General features: G+C 43.6%; 1 protein-coding gene and 1 long non-coding RNA gene across 2 annotated transcripts in view; one reads left to right on the top strand and one right to left on the bottom strand.

The window, feature by feature from the left end:
- The window catches only part of LOC147584187 (uncharacterized), a 68,199-nt gene that overhangs the window by 35,989 nt on the left and 5,821 nt on the right, over positions 1–26,389 (top strand). The window contains exon 3 of the long non-coding RNA XR_015253909.1: positions 15,446–15,581. This is a non-coding gene — a long non-coding RNA (uncharacterized LOC147584187). The remainder of the gene's footprint in view (positions 1–15,445; positions 15,582–26,389) is intronic.
- Positions 4,805–26,128, bottom strand: GABRP (gamma-aminobutyric acid type A receptor subunit pi). Its single transcript, XM_025924604.2, has 10 exons — positions 25,960–26,128; positions 21,586–21,682; positions 20,795–20,913; positions 16,739–16,806; positions 15,487–15,704; positions 13,377–13,459; positions 9,819–9,956; positions 8,955–9,107; positions 8,239–8,426; positions 4,805–6,525 (listed from the first exon to the last, which is right to left on the bottom strand). The coding sequence occupies exons 2-10, from the start codon at positions 21,636–21,638 to the stop codon at positions 6,223–6,225; spliced, it is 1,323 nt and encodes a 440-aa protein (XP_025780389.2). The 5' UTR covers positions 21,639–21,682; positions 25,960–26,128; the 3' UTR covers positions 4,805–6,222.

Genomic DNA, 26,389 nt, shown 5'->3' with positions numbered 1-26,389 from the left:
CTTTGGTTCCATAGATACAGTTTGATTTATGAATGAAAGCATTTTGATTCTTCAAGATATATCTTGGTGAATTGGTTCAATAACTTGTTATTGAAAAGCAAATCCATCAGGGATGTATTTGCCTACTCCCCCTAAAAAGAAATCTCTTGTTGAGATCAACCATTTATTCATCAGTCATGCCCCACTTCTGTATATTATGAGGAAATATCCCCATTTTTTTCATTTGCTAAATATGCCCATAAAAGTATTCAACCTGAAGATCCAGCTTCAAGACTGCTTCTAAAATTTGGAAATTAAACAAGTATCTTCATCCATGAGATAATCACAATGTAATTCAGATTCTGGCTACACTCGGAAGGCCTTTGGTGTAGATGAAGAATAAGATGGCGGGCCAGACTGAAAGAGCCCAAGAATGAGAAAGGAAATTGAGTTTGCAGATGCTGTTTTATGTCACAGCTTTGATGATCTCCTGCTTCTTAGTCAAGTCCTCTCCCTTTGTCACTCTGAGAGTTCTTAGTGAAAATTTGGGGTAACACCCCTAACCTCCCTGATAGCTACCTACAGGGTGTCATTCAAGCCAGCTGCCCCTGCCTGCTTATTGCAGAAGCCAGGGTGTTTGGTTGCATGTAGTCTAAGTTTTTACTTTCCTATGAAGAGTTTTAGTTCATTTGCATGAGTGTTAAGGTTTACTGTCTTGAAAAGTGCGAGTTGCAGTGAAGAAATGCTGTATCCCCACCCACCTTCAACCACATACTTATCATTGGGTGCCTCTTTGCCGTGTTGTGGCCATGTCAAAAATGGAAGCTGTCCTGTTCCTTCTTGGCTCTAACATAGAAGTGTCATGGAAAAATTTTGCTCTCTATCTGCTGTGTAGAATATTCATTTACAGTCATCATAGTGAGTTGGACTCTCCTTCCATGTGGCAGGCACACTGTATTACTTCTTTTTTTCCTAGAAAATATAGCTTTCATGCAGCTGTTGTATTTTCCACCAAGGCATTTGGCATCTGTCTTCGCTTCTGATTTCATATCAAAAACATCTGGAGAGCTTTGAAAAATACAGATCTTGAGTCAATAGGTCTGGGGCGATTCTGAAATCTGTCGTCTATAAAGTTCCACTGGTGAATCTTATACTCAGCCAGGTTCCAAAGCATGTGTGTCAGGAGTCCCCCCAAGACCAAACACAGATTCACTGATTCTCTAGGACTTATGGGACTACTCATAGCTGGGATTTATTATAATCAGCAAAGGGAAAATGTGCATGGGGCAAAATCTGAGAAAAATCAGGCATGAGCTTCTAAGAGACTTCTCCCTATGTAGTCACCCAGGATGTACCCAATTCCTCTGGCATGGAATTGTGGCAAATGTATGGAATGTTCTCTACCAAAAAGCTCATTAGAGACTCAGTGTCCAAGATTTTTATTGGGGACATTGGCAACCTCTGCTTAGCATGATACAAAATTCCAAACTTCCAGAAGGGAAGCAGGGGTTCAGCATAAACCACATGGTTTGTACAGTTTAGGCACAGTGAGCCACCATTACCAATCAGAGAAAAATGGGAACTCTCCCCAAATCCAAATTCCCATATGCCAGCTAAGGACCAACCTTGCAAAAAGACCTTTTTAAAGATAACAGTCTCAGCTCTGGTATGTTAACCTTTCCTATACAATATGTTAGCCAAGTTTCTTTCTTTCTTTCTTTTTTTAAGTTCGTTTATTTATTTTGAGAGAGAGCACAAGTGGGGGGAGGGGCAGAGAGAAGGAGAGACAGAATCCCAAGCAAGCTCAGTGCCATCAGTGCAGATGCTAGATGTAGGGCTCGAACTCACAAACTGTGAGACCGTGACCTGAGCTGAGATCAAGAGTCAGATGCTTAACAAACTGTGCCACCCAGGTGCCCCTGTTAGCCAAGTTTCTGTATTGAGTAGGAGGAGTAACATCCAGAAGAAAATGGAGATCCAGGTGATGACGTATGAAATCCTATTCCTTAAGGATTTTAATAAAATTCATGCCATGGGAAGCAGGCCATACATGCAGGATATGAACCACTGGGACTCTCCAAGTCCACTTGGCTCTTGGCTCTAGTCTGGCTTAGAGAAGAAGAGATAGAACACAGAGACAATGGGTCAACATGCACCTAGGCGCTCACTCACCTTTTCTGTTCTTCCCCCCTTTCCACTTTTCCAAATGGGACTGTTTCTTTAATTTTTGGAAAGATACAATATAAATAATGAGACTGGATAATCAAAAAGCCGTTTTCACATCCAAGTCACCGAAAGCTGTGAGTCATATGCTCCCCCCCTGCCCCCCGCAGATCTCCAAAAAGAAACGGTAATTTTGGAACTCAGCCCCGTGGGCCACCAGGAATATTTGTGGGTCACCCAGGAATATTCTTAGGCATACGTTCTTTGTTAGTAATACGTGATATGACATTTTAATTTTCTGTGGCCAGAGGCATCTCCCTGCATCTACAACCTCCTAAGATTACCTGGCAGAATAGAGCCGTCTGCTTTCAGACCCATTGATGGCAAAATTCAAAGAAAGGAGATGATTGTTTATTCTCATGGGAAACTTCCAGATGGAGACTAGAAGTTTACCTGAGCATTTCATTATTTAACTTGCACACTTTCTTCCTTCTACACAATTAGACTTTCTTTTAAGTTCATTTCTATTTACTTTTTATTCAGTTCTCTTATTAAGGTGAATAGTAGAACAGCATGTACCTTGTACAAAGCCCCTTTTGAACCTAATAATGACAATCATTATTCAGCATTGCTTTTCTTTAAAAAAAAAATTTTTTTAAATTTATTTATTTTTGAGAGACAGAGAGAGATAGAGAGTGAGTGGGGGAGGGGTAGAGAGAGAAGGAGACACAGAATCCAAAGCAGACTTCAGGCTCTTAGCAAGTTGTCAGCACAGAGCCCAAAGCTTGAACCCACGAGCTGTGAGATCATGACTTGAGCCAAAGTCGGACGCTTAACCAACTGAGCCATCCAGGTGCCCCCAGCATTGCTTTTCAAGATGCAAAAGCTCTTTCTTCTTGGACCTGTTTTTTTGTGATTTTAATCACTTCTGCCATTTTTCTTTGACTTTTTCCATTTCTCTACAACCTTTGTAAAGGTATGATGGCCAAATTTTGGCCATCATATACATACACATGTACATGTACATATATGTACATATACATATATATACACATACACATAAATTTTCTACAAAAGTTATTGGAAATTATACTATATATTTCTAAATTATTCAAAAAAACATGAAACATGTTTTCAAATGTTCTGTCCTTCTTTAAAGTCATTGGTACAACACATAAAGTACAGTGACCATATAATGGCATATAATTCCCTGTATGACTCAACTTAAAAAATGTATACTAAGAAGCAAGGATCGTTGGCAGTAATGAATTATGGACTGATCAAAATTAGTTGTGGGCCAGCAGCTGAGAAGAATGCTCTATAAGAGCATTAATATAATGTAAAGCATGGAGGAAGGAACACATCTCAATCCTGGTTGTCTAACTGTCCCTAACTATAGGTTGTCCCTAAACATTCCTGGCACCAAAAGCCCTACTATACTTTTTCTCCTAATGGTACCCCCCCTGTATTGTCTAATCGTTGTCAGCTTGTACTCTGTTGTAATCTCCAGCTCTTTTGTGCTATGCTCATTTCTCCATCTCTCCTTGTCTTTCATTGGAAATTAACCTGTCATTTGCTATTGAATACCATATACTAACATATATATATTTTATATATTGAGAATATTGATATTCCCCACATCAAGGTAATTAAAAACCTTATTTCCATGACTTAGAATTTTCTCATCCTTACATAGTTTCATGTATTTGAAAATTTGATATGGTTAGTCTTGGTATTTTCACCCAAGAAATATTTTGAATAAAGTGGGTCTTGGGAGTGATCTGGGTAGGTAGGATACATGGAGCAGATCTAAAATTTTAGGAGTTTTTTTTTTATGAGAACTCTGATGCTGTAGCCTACCTAAGTTTCAGAGTGGTACACAATTCAAGAATTTTCCCCCAAATATATTCTCAAACTTTAAAGATACTATTCAACAGAAAAGGAAAAGTGAATTCCAAAGCCATGAAGAAGGCTTGGAAGGGAATCTGGCATTTTCTGAGAATTGAATCTTTCAGTATCACCAGGCTCAGCTATTTAACTATAAGGCAAGTGTTGTGGTGGAGCGATCTCAAAGAAATGTCCACTGTGCCCCCACTGTTTATCTTCCTTGGTAGGAAGTAGTAGGGGTATATGTATGTATGTGTGTATATGCATGTGTGAATGTATCTGTGTGCTGTCTGCAGTGAGAGGAACATGAAGATGTTAAGAGTGCGACCCCACTGAATTTGCACTATGATGTATACCTTTTCCAAAGGGGATTTTACAATACTTATTCTACAGATGACCACTTGATTTGGTGGGTAGCTAATATGGTATGTTTATTTCACAGTTGCACACTATACAGCTTTTTAAAAATACATATAATGCCTGAACAGGGTTTCAGAGCAGATATTTCCTTTTAAACTTTTTTTTTTTTTAAATCACAAATATGATTGGGCCATGCAACCACGTTCCACCTCGTTTAATTCCTTTGCATTAGAACATTATGTTAAAAGCTCACTAGACACTGAATTGTGAGAATTATCAAAAGGAGAAAAAGAATGAGAGCCTATGGTACAGGAGGTTATAGAAGAGAGAAGCCATGGTTTCTTTCTGAAAGAAAAGGTAAAGGCATACATTTTCTGAAAGAAAAGGTAAAGGCACAACAAAAGAAGTTAGAGAATTAAAGATGGCAGGATTCTTTTTATGCAGCTTGAGGCTGAACTGACATCTCAGGGGTGAGCAATGCAAAAAAAACTTTCCATGCTGTTCCACCATCTTGGCGCCTCCCTCATGGCACGCTGACAAGTCTCCACTTATAATGCTGTTGGCTGAGCTTGACCAAGGAGCAAGGATGCACATAATGTGCTTCTTGTGTCAGAGTGAGAGTGGCTGGACTGGGAAAAGATAGCTCATCTGCAGCCTGCACGTATATTCTGGAACAAGTCCCATTGTTACTCAGAAAGTTCAGGACTCTAGGCCAACATTCTCCTACTCATGCAGGAAAAGCTACTCAGAGTAGTCCAGCTAGAAGGACTGGGGTTCTGAGCAAGACCAAGCTTGTTGTAAGCCACTTGTTTCTTGGTAATGCAGCTCATTATCTGATAAGCATCCCTCCTAGTCATTAGAGTATAGGGTTAAGAGCTCCTCTTGGAAGGATGCAGGAGATCTGCTGCTTGGAACGTGGTGCTCAGTGTCAGAGTAGCAGATAGAAATGGACTCAATTCTGCATGTATTGTTGGCCGCAGCTCTTAGTAAGACTCCTTAGAATAAGTTTTTTAAACAATCTTCCATTTCTATCCCTGATGTGGGGAAAGGGCTTCAGCATTGTTGAGGACTGGTGTATGTATAATAGTAAAATGATAAGACATATCAAATGGGAGAATAAAGCCCCAGAGCCCTTTCAGTTTGGATTCAGGGGAATCCATTATATCTTAGAAACAAATTTGCATTTGAGATTGTTGATCTATTAATGTTTTCTTCATTTACATGTGATTTTTTAGTCATAGAACTTATTGGAGTTTGGGGACTGTTCTGCTGTAGTATGAAATCCTGTATTAAAGACTCATCTTGGTATTGAGTTAGTGCAGTGACTTTCAGTGAATTGACTTAGGCCCACATTTCATTTTAATCAAAAACAAAAACTAGAAAGTGTTACTCCCTAAATAGGTAACAATACATTTTATAAGCACTGCAGAGATTTAGTAAATAGCACATATGATTAATTTAGAAACAACCCCTGGCACTTGAGGGTTACTCAATACATATAATAGTTTCCTTCTCATTTTTTTATATGAGGTAAATGCAGACCAGGGAGTCACTGAGCAAATAGTCAACCCTGAGTAGGTTTGTAATCTTAGGCTCCATGGGGATGTCTTTGGTAAAGATAAAAAAGGAATGACTTGTTATTTCTATTATAAGACTCTGTAATGCTAGGACTTCTACACAGCTTAAATAACGGGTAGGGGAATATTCTTTGAGGAGAAATGCTCAGATGCTATCTACTCACTTGTTTAGCACGCACACTTGGCTTCGAAAACTGCTTGCATCATTACTTTGTTCTTTTGAAGAACCATGGCATGCAAACAATTCAGCATACTCTCAAAAATACATGTAGTATGCCCAGTAAAATACATTGGCTAGCATAAAAATCAAAGGAAATAGTAATTTGGAATAGCGATCAACATTACTGGGGTTTTGAATTGTGAAATAATCAACAATCCTGCCCATCTTATCTCGGAAGACAAACTTGAACTTGTCACTGGTTTTCATGGTCAGGTCACTATAGTCAACATTATCACCGGAAATTTCAATGCTGGCAAAGCTGATCTTCCGTTTAAAGCTGGAGATGGAGCTGTTGATAATGTTAGTAATATTGACTTCTTCCACTTCCTTCGCCGTCCCCTAGATCATAGACAACGCGGTCAGCTTGAAAGATTCGACTTAGCAAAATAAATAAGCAGGTATTTATATAATTAGAAGCCTAAGTATTGAATAATTAGGTTTAATAGAAAGTGGCATTGAGTGCCTCAGTAATTGGCTAGTGAGCCAGACTTGGCAGTCCTGTTATCCTGCTTATAGGCACCTCTCCCTAGGTCCTCAGCTTGTATAAGGGGAAGAATAACCATTGCCTTCTATTGATATGCAGAGCTGTGTGCTGAATGCTCAGCCTTTGAAGTTAGCTGATCTGGGTTCAAATTCCATTCTGCCTCTTGCTACTATGAAATTTCAGTCACCTTAATCCCTTTAAAACTCAGTTTCCTTGCCTACAAAATGGTGATGATATTAATATTAATATTTACCTCATGAGACGGATGGGAAGATGGTATAAATTATGTAAAGCATTTAGTAGGTGTTTGATGAGTCCCATTCTGTCTCAGTGAGGAGGGATTAATTATGAGAGATGACAGAAATCAGCAGTGTCTAAAAGTCTCTGCCACACAAACAGAAATAGTGATGCTGCCTACAATTCCAGGGAATTGTCATTCTCCAACATGCCTGGAATGGCATAGCATGTGGGGAGTGTAGTGAAGTCAGAGAGAGTGGAGTTTGGATCCTTGGCCAGGCTACTGACTAGCTGTGAGGTCTTAGATCTCACTTCTCTGAGCAGCAGATTACTCAACAGTAAATTTGGAATAACAGTGGTGGCCATCTGATAGGCTGTTGGGTGGACTAAATGAGATGTTCAGCACATAGCCACTACTTTGTAGTGAAGCTATTCTTATACACACAGCCAAATAAGGGCTTTCTGGTGTCTTCCATGAAGGATGTTAGTAATTCTCCATACCCCTTTTTGCCAATCTACCAAATTCAGATTTTTGTTGTTGTTGTTGTTATTAACCATTGTTCCCTTAAGGAAGCCTATAGAGAGCAAAATGAGTGAAATCCATATTCTTCTTTGGCTGGCACATAGAATCATTTGCCTTTGGTACTAGGGTAATACGACTGTGTGAAACGTTGCTCACGAGTCAAACATAAGGGAGCAGGCAACTGGGTCTTTGGGCTGTTCGGATCCCTTTCCGATACCCTTCCTGGGTTGTTAGGAGTATTTTAAATGATCTAATATTTGCAAAGGGCTTATGACCGTCTGGCACATGTAAATGTTCAATTGATAATAATGATTGTTATTATTCTGAGAGCTGGACCACAGTGTTTCACTGCTAATTCAGATAATGGCAGTCTTTCCCTGTTAGCAGAAATATAGGCTAATTGAGAAATTTGCCACAATTTAATTTTTTTCATACATTTTCAGTAAACCATTACTTGTATAATTTAAGAAAACAAAAATGTAACAAAATAATTAAATAGTAATTGCATATTAATATGAAACTTGTAAGCAGCTGATCACGTTTGGTTTGATATTGGGTTTTTCATGGATGCTTGTGATTTCATGTTGCATACAGATAACAGTGATTTGCTGCTAGAAAATTAAACATGTTAATATCCCATTGTACTTGACAAAAAGAGCAGTCTTTTTCAAAAGGTGTCATGACTTCCAGATGCCTCCCCCTGAACAGGGATGAGAATCACTGGGGATAGGAACCAGTCGGGGTCCTCTCTACAGACCAGCACATGGCAAGTGATGAATCATATATACAGGGCCCTCAAAATTCTTACCCTGTCTTTGGCTGCCATCTGCTGTAAAGAGCTGTAGTGGGCAACTGCGTATTCCAATAGGGCCCCAAACACGAAGCTAAAGCAGATTCCCAGGTACACATCGATGGCCTTTATGAAACAGTTGGTGTTAGGAAGAGAAGTGCGGGACCCGATCATCAGTGTTGTCATTGACAGTACGGTGGTCACTCCTGGGAAAACAGGTAGGCAATGTTCCCACATCAGTGGCCAGTGAACCTTTCACCTTTACCCGGCAGACCATCACCATTCAGAACTTGGCAAGGGGGACAGGACTCAGAAATGGAACAGCTCATTTTGAAAAATCTGCAGTCTTCTAGAGCAGGGTTGATTTGTCCATTTTGAATGGATATGAGTGATATTGTTTTCTAAGTGTTGCATCTTCTGTCTTCCCATTAGAGGGGGGTGTTCAGTATGTACGATAACTGGCAATAGACATCCAATCACAATTCTCCCTTATCACTGTAAAACATGTTTAAAAATGTAGTACCTCACTCTCTGTCTCTGTCTCTGTTTCTGTCTCTGTCTCTCTGTCTCTCTCTTTCTCTCTGTGAAAGAATCTTTCAAGAAACCAACTCCTGGAACTGCCCTGTGAATATCAGTGAAAAAAAAAAAAAAAACCAAACCTGGTAGAAGGTGAAAAGAAACCAAAAAGGACCTGTTAGGCCAGTTCTTAGAAATCTCCTGTTGGAGCTGCTTACCGATACAGGTTCTTGCAGGAACTGAATCAAGGGAAATCCAAAATGAAACCCAGGATAACACCACCAGGAAAGTGGAAGGAACATAGGTTTCCAAAATAAAATACAGGACATTCCTCCGAAGCTCAAATTGCAAGACCAGTCGTGTATAATTTCCTGATAGGGTAAATAAGAGATAGGAAATAATGTCTGCTCACATAGCAGAGTGGTTTCCCTTCAGGATGTTTAACTTAGCTATATTCACATTAAGCTATCTGTTATACACCAAAACCTAATTAAGCATGAACTGTCATTACAGTTTCAATGAAAGAAATTGCTGTTGTATAGAATGGGATTTATAGGGGTACTGGTACTCCCACCCGTGATCCTTTTCTTGTGCCTTTCTCCATCATAGTATTCCTGTAGCATTATACCTGCTGGCTTCCTTGACATCTACCTCACTAGACTGGGAGCCCTTTGGGGGCCATGTCAATACTGGGCATGAAGCAGGTATTAGTGCTCAGCCCAAACCCTATGGCCCTACCACACTGCGGAGGTGTTCCTGTCCACAAAGAGATAAACTAGGGGCGCCTGGGTGGCTCAGTCGGTTAAGCGTCCGACTTCAGCTCAGGTCACACGATCTCACGGTCCGTGAGTTCGAGCCCCGCATCGGGCTCTGGGCTGATGGCTCAGAGCCTGGAGCCTGCTTCCGATTCTGTGTCTCTCTCTCTCTCTGCCGCTCCCCCGTTCATGCTCTGTCTCTCTTTGTCTCAAAAATAATAAATAAACGTTAAAAAAAAAAAGAGATAAACTAGAGAAGAAATCGTATTTTTGACTCAAAATGCAACGCAGTTATTTTGCTTTTGTACAAAGTGTCTCCCAAGTTACCTGTTTCCTGCTGTGATCTGGTGACTAAGGTGAAATACCGTTGTATGGTGTACTGAGCAAGACGCAGGTTTTCCAGCCCACGCACCGAGTCGTTCCCTCTCAGCCAGCTGAACTCCACATCGTTCCCATCGTAACCCCCTGGTAAGTCAAACAGTGCAAGTCAATGCAGGGAGGCAGCAGATTGAACTCGTCTGGAAAATGCTACAATATGGGGGCAACAGGAGATCTGCCTCGATGGTGCTAAGTCCAAGGATGATCCCATGCAAAACTTGGCATGATTTCTCACGTGCAGTTGCTGCATCTGCTTAGAATAGGATGAGCTGCTAGGCTATTTGCCATCAATTGAAAACCGGTTCTATGCTAAGCATTATTTACACTTGGTGGATGATAGGCCTCTGGAAGTGGCCATCCTCATTATTGAAATGATATTTATTGAGCTCCTGTCTGTGCACACACACAGCTCTATGTTACATGGTGCCCTTCAGGACAATCTAGCAGCTCTGAATATGTTCTCAGAGACTTCACAATCGGTCTGTTCTTATTTCCATATTGGCTAAAATGCAAAAACAGAAGACAAGAAACCTACCACTAGCCACTTTATTGATGTCTGTTAACATAGGCATTTGGTAAATCTCAAAGCAGTTTTACTAATATAGTCCATAATAGTAATAATAGCTACCTTTTATGAAACATTTATGGTGAGTCTTTTACACCTTATATCTCTAATATGCTCACAGACTTGCAAGGTAGACATTTATATATTTCTTCAGTAAAAAAATTTTTTTACATTTTTTGAAATTGGGATGGATCTTAGAGTTGATACATACATACATATATATAAAGTAGAGCTTACATTTTTTCCTAAAATGTTATTCAATAAATGCTGTACCTTAGAATCAAGGAATTGTAATGTCTTGCCCATTTTATACATGAAAATTCTCAGATTCAGAGAGATTGCTCAACTTTCTCAGGATAGCAGGGCAAGTTAATAACAAAGCCAGGATTGTACCTCAGGAAAGTCTAAACCCAAAACCCATGGACAATGATGGTGATGATAATATCTATCATTTAGTAAGCGATGGCATTTCTAAGTGCTTTACAATATTATCATCTCATTTAATCCTCAGAATAGCTCTTTGAGAAGACAGATGAGTGGTTAATAAGCACATGAAAAGATGTTCGACATCATTAACCATTAGGGGAAAGCAAATCAAAATCACAGGAAGATACCACTTCACACCCGTAAGAATGGCTGTCATGAAAAAGACAGACAATAACCAATGATGAGAATGCGGAGAAACTGGAACATCCCTGGTGGGACCGTAAAATGGTGCAACCATTTTGGAAAACAGTTTGGCAGCTTCTTGAAAGGTTGAACATAAATTTACTATTTGATCCAGCATTCCACTCCTAAGCATCTGCCCAAGAGAAATCAAATCATGTCCACAAAAGGCTTGTACACAAATGTTCTCAGTGGCATTATTCTTAATAACTGCAGGGTGGAACCAAGCCAAAAGGACTTGTATTACTTGTGCTCTTTCATATGGAATAACGAGAAATAAAGCAATAGAAAGGAACGACGTACTGATCCACGCTCCAACATGTATGAGCCTCAAAAACACGCTAAGTGAAGGAAGCCAGATGCAAAAGACCACATGGTGCATTGATTCCATTTATATGAAATATCCAGAAAAAGCAAATCCATAGAGACAGAAAGTAGATTAGTGGTTAACTGGGCGTGGGGGTGGGGTGGCGGCAATGGAAGAGACTGCAAATGTGCACAAGGGATCTTTTTGGTTGATGGAAATGTTCTAACAATGAAATGTGGCAGTGGTTGCATAACTGGGCAGATTTGCCCAAAATCTTTGAACTTCACACTTAAAAGGGCTGAATTTTGTGGTATGTACATTTTACCTCAATAAAGCTGTTAAAAAATAACTCTCTAAGTCAGACAGTATTATTTTTCCTTCTTCACAAGTGAGGAAACTGGGGTCAGGAGAGGTTAGTTCTACTCACCCAGAGTCATAGCTAGTGACAGGAAAAACCCAGTGATTTTGGTACCTGCGATCTTAACCATGGAAGTGTATTGCCTTCATTTTCCCAGGTTACTGGGAAGAGGGATGCCAGTGTTGGGACTAACATTTTGTTAAGTCTTAGCTTGTAGTATCCACTGTTGAACAGTGGTTATCTTCCCTCCATAGGGCAGAGAAGTGGTCATGGGTTCTTAGAGGATTTCCAGGTAAAAATTGTCTGTGGGTTTTCTCTCAGAACCACCCCCAAATGTACTGATGTTAGCTGTGCAAATATGCCTAGAAGCCCAGAGAAATACAAAAATAGCTAAAAAATGTGAGTCATATAAGCTTCTACCTAGACACCGTACTTTTACAAGTATTAAAATGCTCACAATCATGGCATTATCATTGCTCTGGTGGGATGGTAGCAATTCTTTTCTAGGGATGGTGTTCAGGAAAAAACACCCTCAGTGAGGTTTCTGTACCCAAATAACTGCTAAGAAACACTCAGTGAATGCTTCCCCTGTTCACTGGGGATGGTATTTGTGCAAGCAGAGTGCTGGAGTTTCCAGGAGAATCTCACTCCTGGGATTTGAGATGAGCACAGCCATACATGGAGGGCAATTACTTTTTCCATGTGGGGTTGAAAATGAGTTCTCTTTTTGATACCCTCAAGTTTTATTCTGCCCCCAAATAGCTGTATTGCTTTAAGTAGGTTTTTCATGTATTTAATCAATAAGGTAATTAATCTGCCTGTCTGAGTCTTTAATTAAATGTCTACTTCTGAAAAATGACTACTGCCTCATAATGGTTGTGCTTCTTGGATGTTGACCATGTGTGTCCTCATGTAAGACGTGCCTACTGATGTCCAGTGCTTGACTATGGTTTTTCCTCCTGACACAAGCCATCCCTTGATGCCTTGATAACTCCTCTCTGAGCCATTGTTTTCCTAGGACACCGGTCACAGGTACACTTTCCCAAGTTTGGTGGGCATTTCAGAACAATGGATATTACTCAACAATGCCATTTGACACACATCAACTTAGAATAAATGCTCATTCTTCATCATAAATCCCCAGACTGTAGTTTGAATTCCCATTACTGGCATCACTGTATTAAAGTACACACACACACACACTCCAAACAACTTCTCTTCAAAGTTAGAAGCAGATGCAATGAATGCCAATGATTGCTTTGCACGTTACCATTTTTAACCCCTGCTGTGTTCTTTCTGGCTTCTGGTGCCTTCTCAGATTCTGAGTCCCACTCCTCATCCAATTGACCCCCATTTCCTTCACTGTCCTGTCTACTCTTAGGTGGAAATATTTAGTGTTGGTGCACAGCGGCCTTCCCCAAAAGATGTCATATTGGAAGGTTTGTTGCTGAGAGGTCTCTAAATCTCTCTGCCTAAACACTCAGAAGGGCTGAATCAATTGGAATCAACACCGAGAAAAGAAAGGCCATTGTGTATAGGTCTCTCTCCATGAATACACTGATCTAAGTCACCCGGGAAAATCATCTCAGGGGCTGCAGGATATATACTCACAGCTTTCCAGTTGCAACTTGCATGTCTGTGTGTCCATGGGGTATTTAGACAGGTCCATGTTACATGCAACAGTCGTTGTGATTCTAAGAAAGGAAAAATGGGTTCAAAAGGAGTGTACAAATGGGTTCAAAAGGAAAGTACACATTCCCTGTTAAGGGCAACTCCAAGAAGACTTTCACCTTGGCCCTTACAGTGAACGTGTGACTTGGAGCCTACACGCAAAACATTCCTGAGCTTTTCTGTGCTAAGTGACATCTTTGAGATGTGGTAAAAGCTGGGGCCCAGGATGGAGGAAGCAAGAATGTTGGCAATGAAGAGGCAAATGTGCAACATATTGCAGAACAGAATCACTCATTGGCTTGAGATGCGTTTGCATCCAGTTTTAAAATTTAATCTTCATGACAAATGCACGAGGAGCTAGAACAGAGATCCCAACACTGCTGTCACCATTTGACAACAGATTCCGGCTTGCCTTGGCTCACACAGCTCTTAGTGGCAGAGCTGGGGCTGGATCCCAGGTCTGCTGGCTGTGCAGTTCTCCAGGACCCTGCCTCCTGGAGGGGATCAGCATTCGCAGAGGAAGTGGAGGATGTTGGAGGGTCCCAGGCACTGTGGCTCTTAGGGACCAACATTCAGGGACATTCAATTAAACCTCAATAAAGCCCTCACAGTGGAGATTTCAACTGGCCCACCTTTATCTCCCTTTTCCTTCAGTGTCATACATTTTTATTAAGTGCCGTCATTAAGCACTGTGCTGGGTTCTTGGGGAAAGTGAAATGTTGTGTTCATGGTGCCCACCTTGAGGAAGCTCCCTTAAGGGAGACAGAGTAACAACAGCTACTATTTACTGAGCGCTTACTCTGAGCCAATCCCCAGGGAAAGTGCTTCACATGCATTATCCCTTTGAATTTATACAACAGCTTTACGAGGTAGGAAAAATCATTCTGCTTTTGCTGCTGAGGAAACCGAGGTTCAGAGAGTCTAGCAACTTGCCTAAGGTCACAGAGTAGGGACAGAACAGGGACTCACCCCCAAATATGTCTAATTCTAGAGTGAGGCTGTTAAATGTCATCTATAATTTGTAATCCTTGTACAAAAGAGATTATGTTATGTGCAAAATACAGACAGACACATCCATGCACACACACGTACACACATGGGAAGAGTTAGTGTTGATTGGAGCTGGGTGTCATGGGAGAGGTCTCGTTTAGCTTCTTGAAAGAAGGGTTGGGGTTTGGGCTGGTTTTTGCATAATTCAGTGTGGCTGAGGAATGTCAGATGAGCAATCCAAAAATTCAGTTTATTGGTTAGCTCAGTCTTTGTTTCCTAACAGCAGCCTCGTACTTGGGATTTAAGAGTATTAGGTTCTCAGCTTTCTACCTAAGGACTGTTGGAGCATATGGTTTGCCCGGTCCTTGCACATCCCTTGTGCAAACAGCCCTGAACCTCTGCCTGTGGGTTGCCTCTTGCAGCACCTAGGGAACACCTTCCCTATTCTAGCCAACCAGCCTCTTGATAAACTTCCACTGGGTGGAAGGAACTTTTGGCCTCAGGGATTTGGAGAAGAGACAAAGGGAGGCCGTGGTTGCAGATGACAGAGGCCTTGGGGCACTGCGCTTTGATTCTCTGTACAAAAATGGCTCAGACGAGTAGAGATGCATTCTGCAGCAACTCTAGCTCCACTAAGTCCCATGAAAGGAAAAATTTTTACATTTCCTCCTGCTGTTCCCCGTCTTCTCTTGCTAACTTCCTTTTACTCTTTAAGACTCAGCTCAGAGTTCTGTCTCTAACGTACTCCCCAACTCCCTAGGATTCTGAACTTCCTTTTGTTATTCATCTGTGTCAGGACAATGTCTCATTCAGCTCTGTATTCTCGGTGTCCAGAGTGGGGCCTGGCCCAGAGCAGGCATTTAGTAGCTGCTTATTGAGCCAAACTGAACTGAGGAAGGGCCCTTCAATTGTAGGGACAGGAATCTAAGAAGGCAGGGGCATGACAAGGGTGGGACGTTGGGGTGCTTATCTGACAGCTGGTCAGAACTATCCAGGATTTATTTATGCCTTTTCTCCAGCCATCTCCACTCCAGCCCTGCGGTTGCAGCCACCCAGTCACCTGAGAGCATACAGGACTGTGCCGTTGGAGAAGAGGCGGATGAGCCTGTTGCCCACAGTGACTTCATGGAGGAAGGACTTCTTGGACTCCACAATGTAAGTGTCTGGCACCCAGAGGAACTCCACAAGGCGCGCATCCAGAGTGAAGCTCTTGTTGCCTTCAAATACCAGCCGCTGGTCCGTCCAGCGCTGTCTGAGGTATATGGTGGCTGTATAGTCCTGAGGGGGAAGCCAAGTAGTGGAAATGGATTGGGGGGAGAAAGACTTTGAAAACGGAAGGGAAGGGGTCAAGTCTTATTCCCTTCCCCACCTCCACTTAGGTCAAGAGTACGTACTATAATAGACACTGGTGAACAAAGTCTTATTCTTGGGGGAGCAGCCTGTTAGCAATAAGAGAAGAAAGCACCTTATCTGTTCTAGAGAGTAACTCTCACTGCCAAAAGGGAGCCCTGTAGGAGCATGTTTAGCGCCTTAACTTACTTACCTTCTATCACAAAAGCCCCTCCAAACCGTTGAAGGTTTTGGTGAGCTAAGTTCTTAGGTTGTCCAGGATTGTACCCAGACTGCACAGTGGGCCCCTTGGCAACCTGCTTTTTGTGTCAGCTTATCTGTACTGGGTGTTCTTTTTTTTTTTTTTTAATTTTTTTAAGGTTTATTTATTTTCGAGACAGAGAGAGACAGAGCATGAACAGGGGAGGGTCAGAGAGAGGGAGACACAGAATCTGAAACAGGCTCCAGGCTCTGAGCTGTCAGCACAGAGCCCGATGCGGGGCTTGAACTCACTGACCGCGAGATCATGACCTGAGCCGAAGTTGGCCGCTTAACCGACTGATCCACCCAGGCGCCCCTGTACTGGGTGTTCTTAAGTGAGAGGATGGTGGAAAGAAGTCATGCGAGTGTTGGTTTTCATTAGCTTAGCTTAGCTTCCGCCCTGGGAGGATCCATGTGATATTCAGTCTTCCCCACTGCCCTTTGAGTCTCTCCCCGGTTTTCATCCCTTACCAATTGCACCCGCTCCCCTCCCTCATTTCTTCCCTCCTGGACTTTGAATCCACTTTCCTTCCTTTTCAGAAGATCTGTTTTATAAGAATCTTCCACTCTCTTGAGTTTTGGGATAGGTTTCCAGCCTCTGCCATTCCAAGAGCATGGGGGCTGTGAGTCTCTGTTCTGTTTTTTGAGTAGCTAGAAGGTGTATCCCCATAAAACACAAGGAGAAGGTCTCCTCAGGTGGAAGATGAAGGGGCCACACTTACCATGTTACTCTCTGAAATACTAGAAATACTTGCAATGTCCAGAGTCAGTGCTATCTGAACTGGTTCTCCTAAGAATGAAGAAAAAAACGGAAGGACTTATATAGAAACACAAACACACTACATTAGCACAATGTTTTAAAAATTATAAAATTACGAAAGCAACATTCACCTATTGGAAAATTTTAACCACTCTAGAAGTATATAAAGCAAAAGGTGGATTTCTACCCACCCCTGTCAGGAGGAACCATTGTGTAGAATGGGAAAAAATGTATGAAAAATGTTTGTATAAAAAATGCACAAATATGTAAAAAGCTTAATGTGTAAGAGAGACCACACTACATTCATTAGTGCAGATTTTAAAGGATGTAGTTGTATTTGCTATTTCTTACTTGGAGGATTTTTCCTGTGGTGCTTTGCAACGGACAGATTATTTAGAAACATAGTAGGGGATTTGGGATTTTGCACAGAGATCTTCATTTTTTTTTCCCCTCAACTAAGTAAATTTACCACAAGATGGCATTCAAGACTGCTCCTGGTTGAGCTGCTCACCTCCTGATGCTTTGCTACTCTTCCTTTACTCTCCCAAAAGCCTAAACTATTTAGAATTCCAGAACCTTCCCCATGAGATCTGGTATATAGATACTGGGCCTCAAGCTGAACTTCTGAGAGCGCCCGCCTCAGCTCTGGAGACAGAGGCCTTCGGGCCACCATTCTCAAAAGCCAGGCCAGGGCAGTGTATTCCTCCTCAGACTGGAGATGCAGAAGAAAAGCCCAGGAGTGAGAAAGATGTTGGCTTACAACTGGGAAGAGTTACCAAGTCTTTCGGAACTGCAGACTTCTCACCTACAAGTGGGGATAATGCTAATGACACCATAGGGTCATGGAGAGGGCTAAAGGAGATTCGCATGTGGCAGCTTCTCTGCAGGATGGTGGCAAGAGGGATACGTGTGAAGTGCCTGCCCAGCCAGACGTGTAGGAGGTGCTCACGAATAGTTATCTGTACAAAGCTCCCAGGATTGTGTCTGTCACATAATAACAGAGGCTCAGTAAGTGGCATTTGCTTACCCCTCTTCTCCTCCTCAATCCTAGCTCATTCTGGAAAAAGAACAACTTTACTCACCAGGTTAATAGCTGCAACAACATTCTCTTGTAATAAAGAACTAGGGGTGTGTCAGGGGACTGTGACACTGCATTAACCAGGAAGAGGGGAGGTGAAATTCAAAGGAAGCTTAAAACCATCTAATTGGTAGGAATCAGACAAAGCGACCTACTTATTCACAGAAGGAAACTAAGCCATAGAATATAGGTGGGAATTTGGAAGTGAAGTTTTAGAACCAATGCAATTAAAAGTAACGAAGTAAATGCTTTGTGTTAATACTTGGTGGAAAAGTGGGAGATCTTTGAGGACAGACTGTGGAAGGTGCTGAAGGAGTATGGTGCTAGGTGGCTTTCTGCCCCCCAAGGCAGAAATTGAGAAAAGGAGCTTGGAGCCAGAGTGTTTGAATCCTATGCCCACCACTTCATAGCTGTGTGACCTTGAGCAAATTGCTAAACTACAATTTCTCACCTATAAAATAGAGCTACTAGTGCCTGGTATTATGGGTTGGGTTGGGAAAGTTACAAGATCTATTTTAAGTGCCTGGAGCACAGTGGGCAGTGGCTGAGTGTTATTTGCTCTCCCTGAGGAACATGGAGAACAGAAAACACACAAAAGTTCCATCCCACTGTGCTTTCTGTTTACTTTGTATCTAATTAGTCCAGTCTGGGCCTTGCTTCAGTTGGCTTCTTTAGGGACCAGAACTTGCTTTCTTCCCCTTGAGTTATCAAAGTAAGCTGTGCCACCAGAGGGCAGCTTCCTCCTAGGAAAGAGGTCAAAGCCAGTTCCTGGACAGTGTTCTTAGGGCTTGTTTATAAATCTGTGCTCTGTGTACCTTGTTCCCTGAAAAACCCTATGGAGGTCTTTTCTCTTAAGGACCCCAGGGACCTAAAACCTGGGTGGACAGGCAGTACAGAAAACATGGCTGCTCCACGGAACTCCCGGCCACCAAGTAAATGTAGTTCCTTTAGGAGACAGATTGCCAAGGTGTTGGGGCTCACCTTCTTTTTGACTAAGGACCGCTTACCCCCTTCTCACCTCAGGTGGATCTGCGCCTCACCCTCCTTGGGTCCACCCCAGGTTCATTGCCCAAGAATCTTGCCTCTTGTCAACCTATGAACAGGCAACAAGAAGGGCAGTATCCTGGCCTATTGTTTGGGGTTTGGGAGGCAGAGGAATTGGATCTAACCAGGGTGTACAGACTCACATGCTTGTCATTAGTGTCCTGCTGGGCCTGGGAAGACTAGGGGAGGTTGAAGCCTTCCTAGGTTTGTTAACGTAAGGAGCTCAAATCTTAATTGTGTGGCCATGAAAATGGTCTGTGCTCTGAAATCTATTTGTGCACTTGCTCTGAGGCCATGCTTCCCGAAGGCTGCACCCCACCAGTGACTGAGTGTGGCGAGGATATGAAGGCACACTGTTCCTGGGAGGCAGAGATAGGAGATTCCTCTGATGGCAAATTTGGCTCCAGGATTCTCTGGGGCCCTTCCACACACACATAGAACCGTAGTGTAGTCTATGACACCTCTGCCCAACCTTCCTTCCCTCCCTCTCTGCTTCCCCCGGGGTCAGCTTCCCTCTCTTCCCACCCCACATTCTGTCATAGATATTGCCCCAGTGAATATCTTGCATGGATAATTCCCTTTTGTGTTGGCTCTCCAGTGGACTAACCCACTAATCCTAGATTTTACCAGAGAATTTTGTCATGTGAGGGGAGGAGCAGGAAGGAAAAGGGATTAGAATAGACTGCATCCTGATGATATGGCAGGTGCCATGGTTCTTATTCACACACTTCATTTCAATCAGTCCTCTCTGTGAGGCAGAAGATATATCCCCACTTTATAGAGAGGTGACTTAGAAAGCTAAGGTGCTGGGCAAGCAGTAGAGCCAGGAGCCAAATGGAGGTTTGTTCAACTCCAAACCTCTTTCAACCACTTTATGCTCTGCGTAAGGAGACATTAGAGACACAGAGAGACTGAGACTCTGTGAGGAGGTATATTATTGGTTTCATCCCTCCCTCTTTCCCTCATGCCATCAATAAATACTAATTGACCACTTGCTGTATGCCAAGCACTGAGCTGCTGCTAGGGTTAGTGAGGTAACTTTACTGAGGTAAATAAAGCAAGACTCCCCCAAGAGACTGTAGCCTAAAGCTGAGACAGATGTAAAACCAGTGGCAACGATGGTATTGCCAGGTAGTGGCTAGGATTTGGAAGTATGTTCAAAGTAAAGTGTGAAGAATGGGGATAGGGCCTAGAGGAATCAGGGCTGGCTTCTCACAGGAGGAAGCCTTCGATTAGAGCCGTGAAGAAAAATTGGCATTTTGCCAGGGAGGGAATTTGAAAGAAGCTGTTCTCAGCAGATAAACAGTCTCAGCAAAGGCAGGAGACCAGGGAAGCCAAGGAGGTCAGGGAGTGTTTGGGGCACACTCCTGGCCGGGCATAGCGGGAGGAGTTGGGGCAGATGAGACTGGCAGAGATAGAGGCTGGCCTAGGAAGGCCCTGGTGTGCCATGCAAAGGGCTCTGGACTCTATGCTGAGGATGCTGGGACATAGGCAGGTATTTTGAGCAGGAAAAGGACCCAGGCAGGTCATCTAGGTGGCACTGTTGGGGGTTAGCCTTGAGTGACCAGGCTGGAGGCAGGAAGACTAGGTGGCATGGTCCTTAAATAATGACACTGGAAGTGGGGGTAGAAGGAAGACAGTGTGTAGGAGGTTGTTAGAGGCTCTAGTCACCTCCTCAGCTGGGAAGAGGATTTCTTCATCCTGCAGGTTGAGAAGCAAAGCACGTTCTTCAAAATAGTGTGAAAATCACTTGCTGTCCTCATCCATTATTGCTAATCCTTAACAGGTTGTAGATCAGAAAAAGGAGTCAACTGAAATCTCCTGAAACCCTCCTCTGCATATTGTCTCTGTTCTCCTTCTTTTGAATTGTCGTACTGGACAGAAAGGATGACCTACCACCAAAATTGGGCCTGAGAAATTTATTATATCCTGCTGTGAGATTCTCAAAGCCAGGCAGGGAGAGCTTGTCACTTCTGCTGACCTCAATGTTGAAGTGATTCCCCTGGATGCACATCCTGGAAAAGAAGATGAGTGTTGCTTATCTGTGAATAAGCATGTACACACACAAACTTGAGCTTATGTTTGCATGTATGTCTGTGTGTTGTGCCCATGTACCAGTGGTGACTTTCCCAGAGAGAAATCTCTAATTTTAAGCTGCTGAATTAATATGTCATTATCCCATTCCATTTTATTACCCATTTGCCATACCTCAGAATGCTGAGGTAATTTGGGAACCCCTCCAAGTGTCTTTAGAAAAAACACAAGTGGGGGCGCCTGGGTGGGTTAGTTGGTTAAGTGCCCAACTCTTGATGTTGGCTTAGGTCATGATCTCACAGTTCATGGAATCAAGCCCCCACAGTGGGCTCTGCACTAACATCGCAGCACCTGCTTTGGATTCTCTCTCTCTCTTCCTCCTCCATCTCTCATGAGCACATGCTTGCTCTCTCTCTCTCTCTCTCTCAAAGTAAATAAACATTTAAAAAAACCCGCAATGGTTCACCCATGTATGACCATTTTGGAAGCTTGAATAAATGGCAGGGAGTTGTGTTGTCTGGGTGTTTCAAGGAGGTGGACAGACTAGGCTTTGTCTTGCCATTAGTTTCTTACTAAAGACCTGCCACCCTTCCTACTTCAACCACATACTCAAAGCAATTCAGACCAAGGTCATTATAGGGCAGCAAACTCACCTTGGAGTCAAGAGACTCAGACACACAAAGGTCAAATGGAGAATGTATTTCATGTTGACAAGGCGCTCACGCAGAGAGGGGCCAAAGTAGCAATCACCTGGGAAAACAGATGGGCAAGGCAGGAGAGGTGACCCAAAGGGCTCACCTCTGCCAAGCCCAGCTCCGTCCTGTGGGTCATCAGCCGCAGCAGTTTTTCAACATGTGTGGAGAGCAGCCTCTTTCTATACCATTTGGTTATCCCTCCCATTCCCTGCATGCCATCCAGGAATGACTCCATTTTGGAGGATCATCATGTTAAATCCAACCCAAATAAAGGCTGACACCTTGTTTAGAGAGTAGTTCACCAGCCCCAGAAATGCAGCCAGTCCATCCTGGACTGTGTATTTTGGAAACCCCAGGACTGTCCTTACCCTCTCCTTACCTTGACTTTGCCAGGAAGGACATCCCCAACTAGGCACTCACCCTGACCATGCCATTTATCCAAGGGTCTAAGTCTATTAAGCAGGTCATGTAGACAGGAAATGAAAACTTCCCAATAATAAACAAACACACAAGTAGACTTTCCAAGAACCATCCATGTGCAAGGAATACATTAGATACTTTCCCACGGATCTTCTCACTCCATGTCCCAGTGCCGTTGTGAGGTGGGGTAGGTTAATCCCTAACTGGGATGAGCAAACAGAGGCTCACAGAAAGGTCACTGTGCTAGTGAATGTCAGAGGAGACTTTGAGTCCAGGGCTGGCAGCCTCACACCAGTGATATCGGCTGCTCTCCCAACCTCCCAAATCTGCTCCCTGGGCACTCTAAAGCCGTTCAGCTGGTTAGGTGAGCATGAGGACAGTCAGGGAAGGCATGGCCCCGGGGCCTGGCCTCCTCAGGCTTGGGAGCTACTGTCAGATGTTCCTCTGAGAGAGTAGCCAGCAGCCAGGCAGGTGAGCCTGTGACCTGTCATGATGGTGACAGCAGAGTGGGGGTTCTCGGGTGTGGCTCTGGCCTTGTACCTAGGCAGGCAGTCCCAGAGTGGCTCGTCCCCTTCCTCTGTGGCAACCTGTGTCAACCAGGCTACTTTCAAGAGGCTAACCATTCTGGGGCTTAGGATATGATTCAACAATTAATTAACTAATATAATTTTACCTACAAAATGGATACATGCTCATTGTGGAAGTGAAAAAGAAGACAGAAATGTAGAAAATTGAAAGTAGAAGTCCCAATGATGTGTCCTGTAGGTTCATCAGCTTAACAAATGTACCACTCTGGTGGGGGATGTGATAGTGGGGAAGGTTGTGTGTGGGGTGGGTGGGGGGCACAATTTTATTATGAACCCAAAATTTCTCTAAAAAATAAAGGCTCTTCCTCACTTCCCTCTAGTCTTGTACCTCAGAGACAATCAACTGTCAACAGTTGTTTTATCTACGCATATATACATGTATATAAATATGAAGAAAACAATTAAAAAGTAAAATTGGTGTTATAGCATGCATTTTTTTGCTACTTACTTGTTTTGCTTAATAATGATAGCAAACATTTATTATATATTTAATGCATGTTTGCACTCTGCTAAGAATCTTGGAAATCCTTGTGACTCATTAAAGTCATGACTACCATTCTCCTCATTTTCCCAAATGAAACAGCTGAGGCTTAGAGAGAATAAGAAGCAGTCCCAAGGTTCTATGGCAAGTGAGGGGCAGACTGAATCCAGGCAAGCTGACCCAATCACTTTTAACCACTACACCATGACACAATGCTCTTTTCCAATGTCAGAGACCTCTCCATGTCAGTTCCTACAGATCTGCTTCATTCCTCCTAATGGTTCAAAGTATGTCGTAAGATCAGCAAAGCAACATTTATATAACACATGTCCTGCTTATGGTACTAAGTTATTTCCACATGTTTTACTGTTACAAAATCAGTAATGAACATCTTTGCATGTGTGTAAGGTTCTAGAACTCTGCACTTCTTCATATTCCTCTACCTCAGCCCTTTCCTTCTCACTCATCTTTTGATAAATCAACATTATCAGTCCACCAATGATCATATTCAAACTTTCTTCCTTTAGTTCATCTTCCCAGTCTCTGTCCATTCACCCGTCCCCAGCATCATTTCCTCCATTCCTTCATTCAATTTTCCAAAGGCTTTACAAGCTCCTTCTGGGAATCAGACATGTATGAGGTATCCACCAGAGCTCCCATCTAGTGAGAGAGAGGGAGTGTAAACAGTGAAGTGACACAGTGTTCCTGTGGCTGTCCTGTAACAGGGGCTGAGGCAAAGGATTCATGGTGTGCAAAGGAAGTGAGTGATCAGTTCCATTGGTGGAGGGTGGGACAGTGCCAGAATGGAAGTCATAGAGAAGGTCATTAGATTCTTGAAGAATGTGTTTGCATTTTTTCCAGGTGAACAAAGAAAGGTGGAGCCCTCCAGATGCTGGGCAAAGATATGGAGGCTTGCCCACCAACACTCTCCTACCCACTTATGCTCAGTCTCTGCCTTCTAGCCCATGGCCATCTGTAACTTCTCCCTAGTCTGGTCTGAATTAGCTTCTTTCTCATTTTGGGATATTCCTAAATTCTTTCTCTTCCTATGTGAAATTGAACTTTATCAGGCAAGTTGGGGAACAATCTAGCTTCAGCTCTAAGACCCCTATTGAATCGTGTTTTCCCCATGCCCAGCCCTATGTTAGGAAGTGAGAATGTTTGGGCCTTGGGCCTCTGAATCTGCCCCAAGGAATCTCTTGTCCTAAAAAGCTTTGCCCACACGAGACCTGGAAATGTGATCCCATTTGTCCCTGCTTATCTTGTCAGGTTGCTGAGCATGTCTCATTTTATTAAGGAGGAAAAGAGAGGGAGAGAAAGCCCTCTAGATGCTCGCAGGTGCTATAGGTGCTGTGTTTGGTGCTTAATCGCATTTAATTCTCATGAACATCTGGCCTAGTAGGTGTTAATTTCTGGAGTTGGATCTCAGATTGGTGAAGGGATTTGGCCAAGGCCACGTAGAAGTTAAGTGCCATGATTTGAATCTAGGTCTTCTTCCAAAACCCTGTTCTTTGTGCTGCATTTGGGAAGACGACCCCAGCTCCCAAAGTGAACTAGATTACACTTGACTCTGGTCCTTCTTTCACCAAATCCATCTCTGGGGTAGAGTGCTGTATCTCCAGTATGTCCCAAATGGCAACTGCACTGGTGTGTTTTCCTCTCATGTGGCGATAGAGCCAACCATCAAGTGACGATTTGTGTATCCACCCTCCTGAATGAAGGCTCCAGCCACCAGTGCTGATACAGATGATGGGAATGGCATTTAGCAGAGTCACCCACTGAGCCACCAGAGGGCAGTGCCCTGAGGGTTGTCGCCACAGCTACAGGGGACCTGGAGAGTCCAGCTGCATCTACCCTGCGCACCTGCGGGGAACATGGGACTCACGATGTTCCTGGAGGCTCCTGAGTAGGGGCGGCCTATGAACTCTTCCCCTGCTCTGAGGAGCTTTCTGCCAGGATCTCTCCTCTACTTCTAGAAGAGAGCTTGAGCTTTGGGTTGATACACCTGAGTCATTTAACCTTTCAGAGTCTGGGCTTTCCTATCCGAAAAACGGGAGGAGAAAACACTCAATAAATATTAATTTTCATTCTCCTCTCCTTTCTGCCTCTGTGGGGACTTCATTGATCCCACCATGACCATGAGAACCAAAGCTCAATCTCTTTCTATACCCCATGCTACCACCCACGGTATGAGCTGACTACCGCATCCTCTTGAGGGCACTCATTTTGGCATTACCTCCAGAAGGACGGGGTCACACACAGGACTTCAGGGTCACCTATGTGGCAGATGGCAGCTTTCTCTGGATTGGCTCTGAGAAGCAGAGGTAATTGCAGTACATGCAGGTTTCTGCCGCATTCCCAGAATCCCCATCACATAGACAGTGAGCCCCAAAAGCGTCATGCCCAGCCTCCTTCTCACACAGGCACAGCTCCCCTGACTTCTGTCACTTCAGCACAGACAGAATCATTTGTTGGGAAGCAGGAGTGGAGCCCAAATTAGGTTGAGGTGAGGAAAGGGATTATTGCCTTGGGCCCTCCCTAAGAAAATCACAGCAGGTGAAGTTGTGTGGTGGGGGCCTGGTCTGCAGCACAGAAAGGAAGGTCAGGCAAGAGGAGCTGTCATCTCGGCTCTGCCACTGACTCGGAGACTATATTACTTCTCCCTGAGGTTTAGTTTCCTCCACTATGAAATGGGAGAGTAATCAATAGTTCTTCAGACAGCAGTGGATAGGTGCTTAGCAAATTCTAGGCGAGGGCCCCTCCCCTCACTCCCAGCACAGCTTGTATCTGAATCTCCTTCCCTCTCCTCCCTCCAAGTACCAGAGGGGCCAGGGATTCTCTTACCAGGCAGCTGCTGAGGCCCTGTTAGGGCAGGCCCTTCAGGCTTTCAGGCTGGGCATTCAGGCAGGACATGATCTTCTGGGTCCCCAAGAGTCTCCTCATCCTCAGCCCTGACTCCTTGGATGCAGGCACAGGCCACTCTCTGATGGAGTGGCTCTCTCCATGGGGTAGACAGAGCTGCAGGACCGGCTAGGCAGGCTAGTGGGCGGGGCTTCCCGCAGCTCCTCCCCTGGGTGGAGCTCTGACCTGGTCCTGGGTGTCTGTGGGAATCACTCAGCTCCTGCTATGGCTATTGGCTGCCAGGAGTTTGATTCTGAGTTGGTGTCTCAGCTGAGCTCCTGGACCACAGCCAGCAAAGATCAAAGACCCATGGAAGTCAAATACAGTGGGTGACCGCACCCACCACGCCTGGAAGAGGAGTCCCTTTCAGAGG

This window comes from Puma concolor, chromosome A1 (assembly GCF_028749965.1).
Source record: "Puma concolor isolate L17-30 chromosome A1, mPumCon1.1.hap2, whole genome shotgun sequence".
In the NCBI taxonomy this organism is placed as follows: Eukaryota; Metazoa; Chordata; class Mammalia; order Carnivora; family Felidae; genus Puma; species Puma concolor.
Note: the sequence above shows the minus strand (reverse complement) of the source record. Positions and strands in the feature narration are given on the sequence as shown.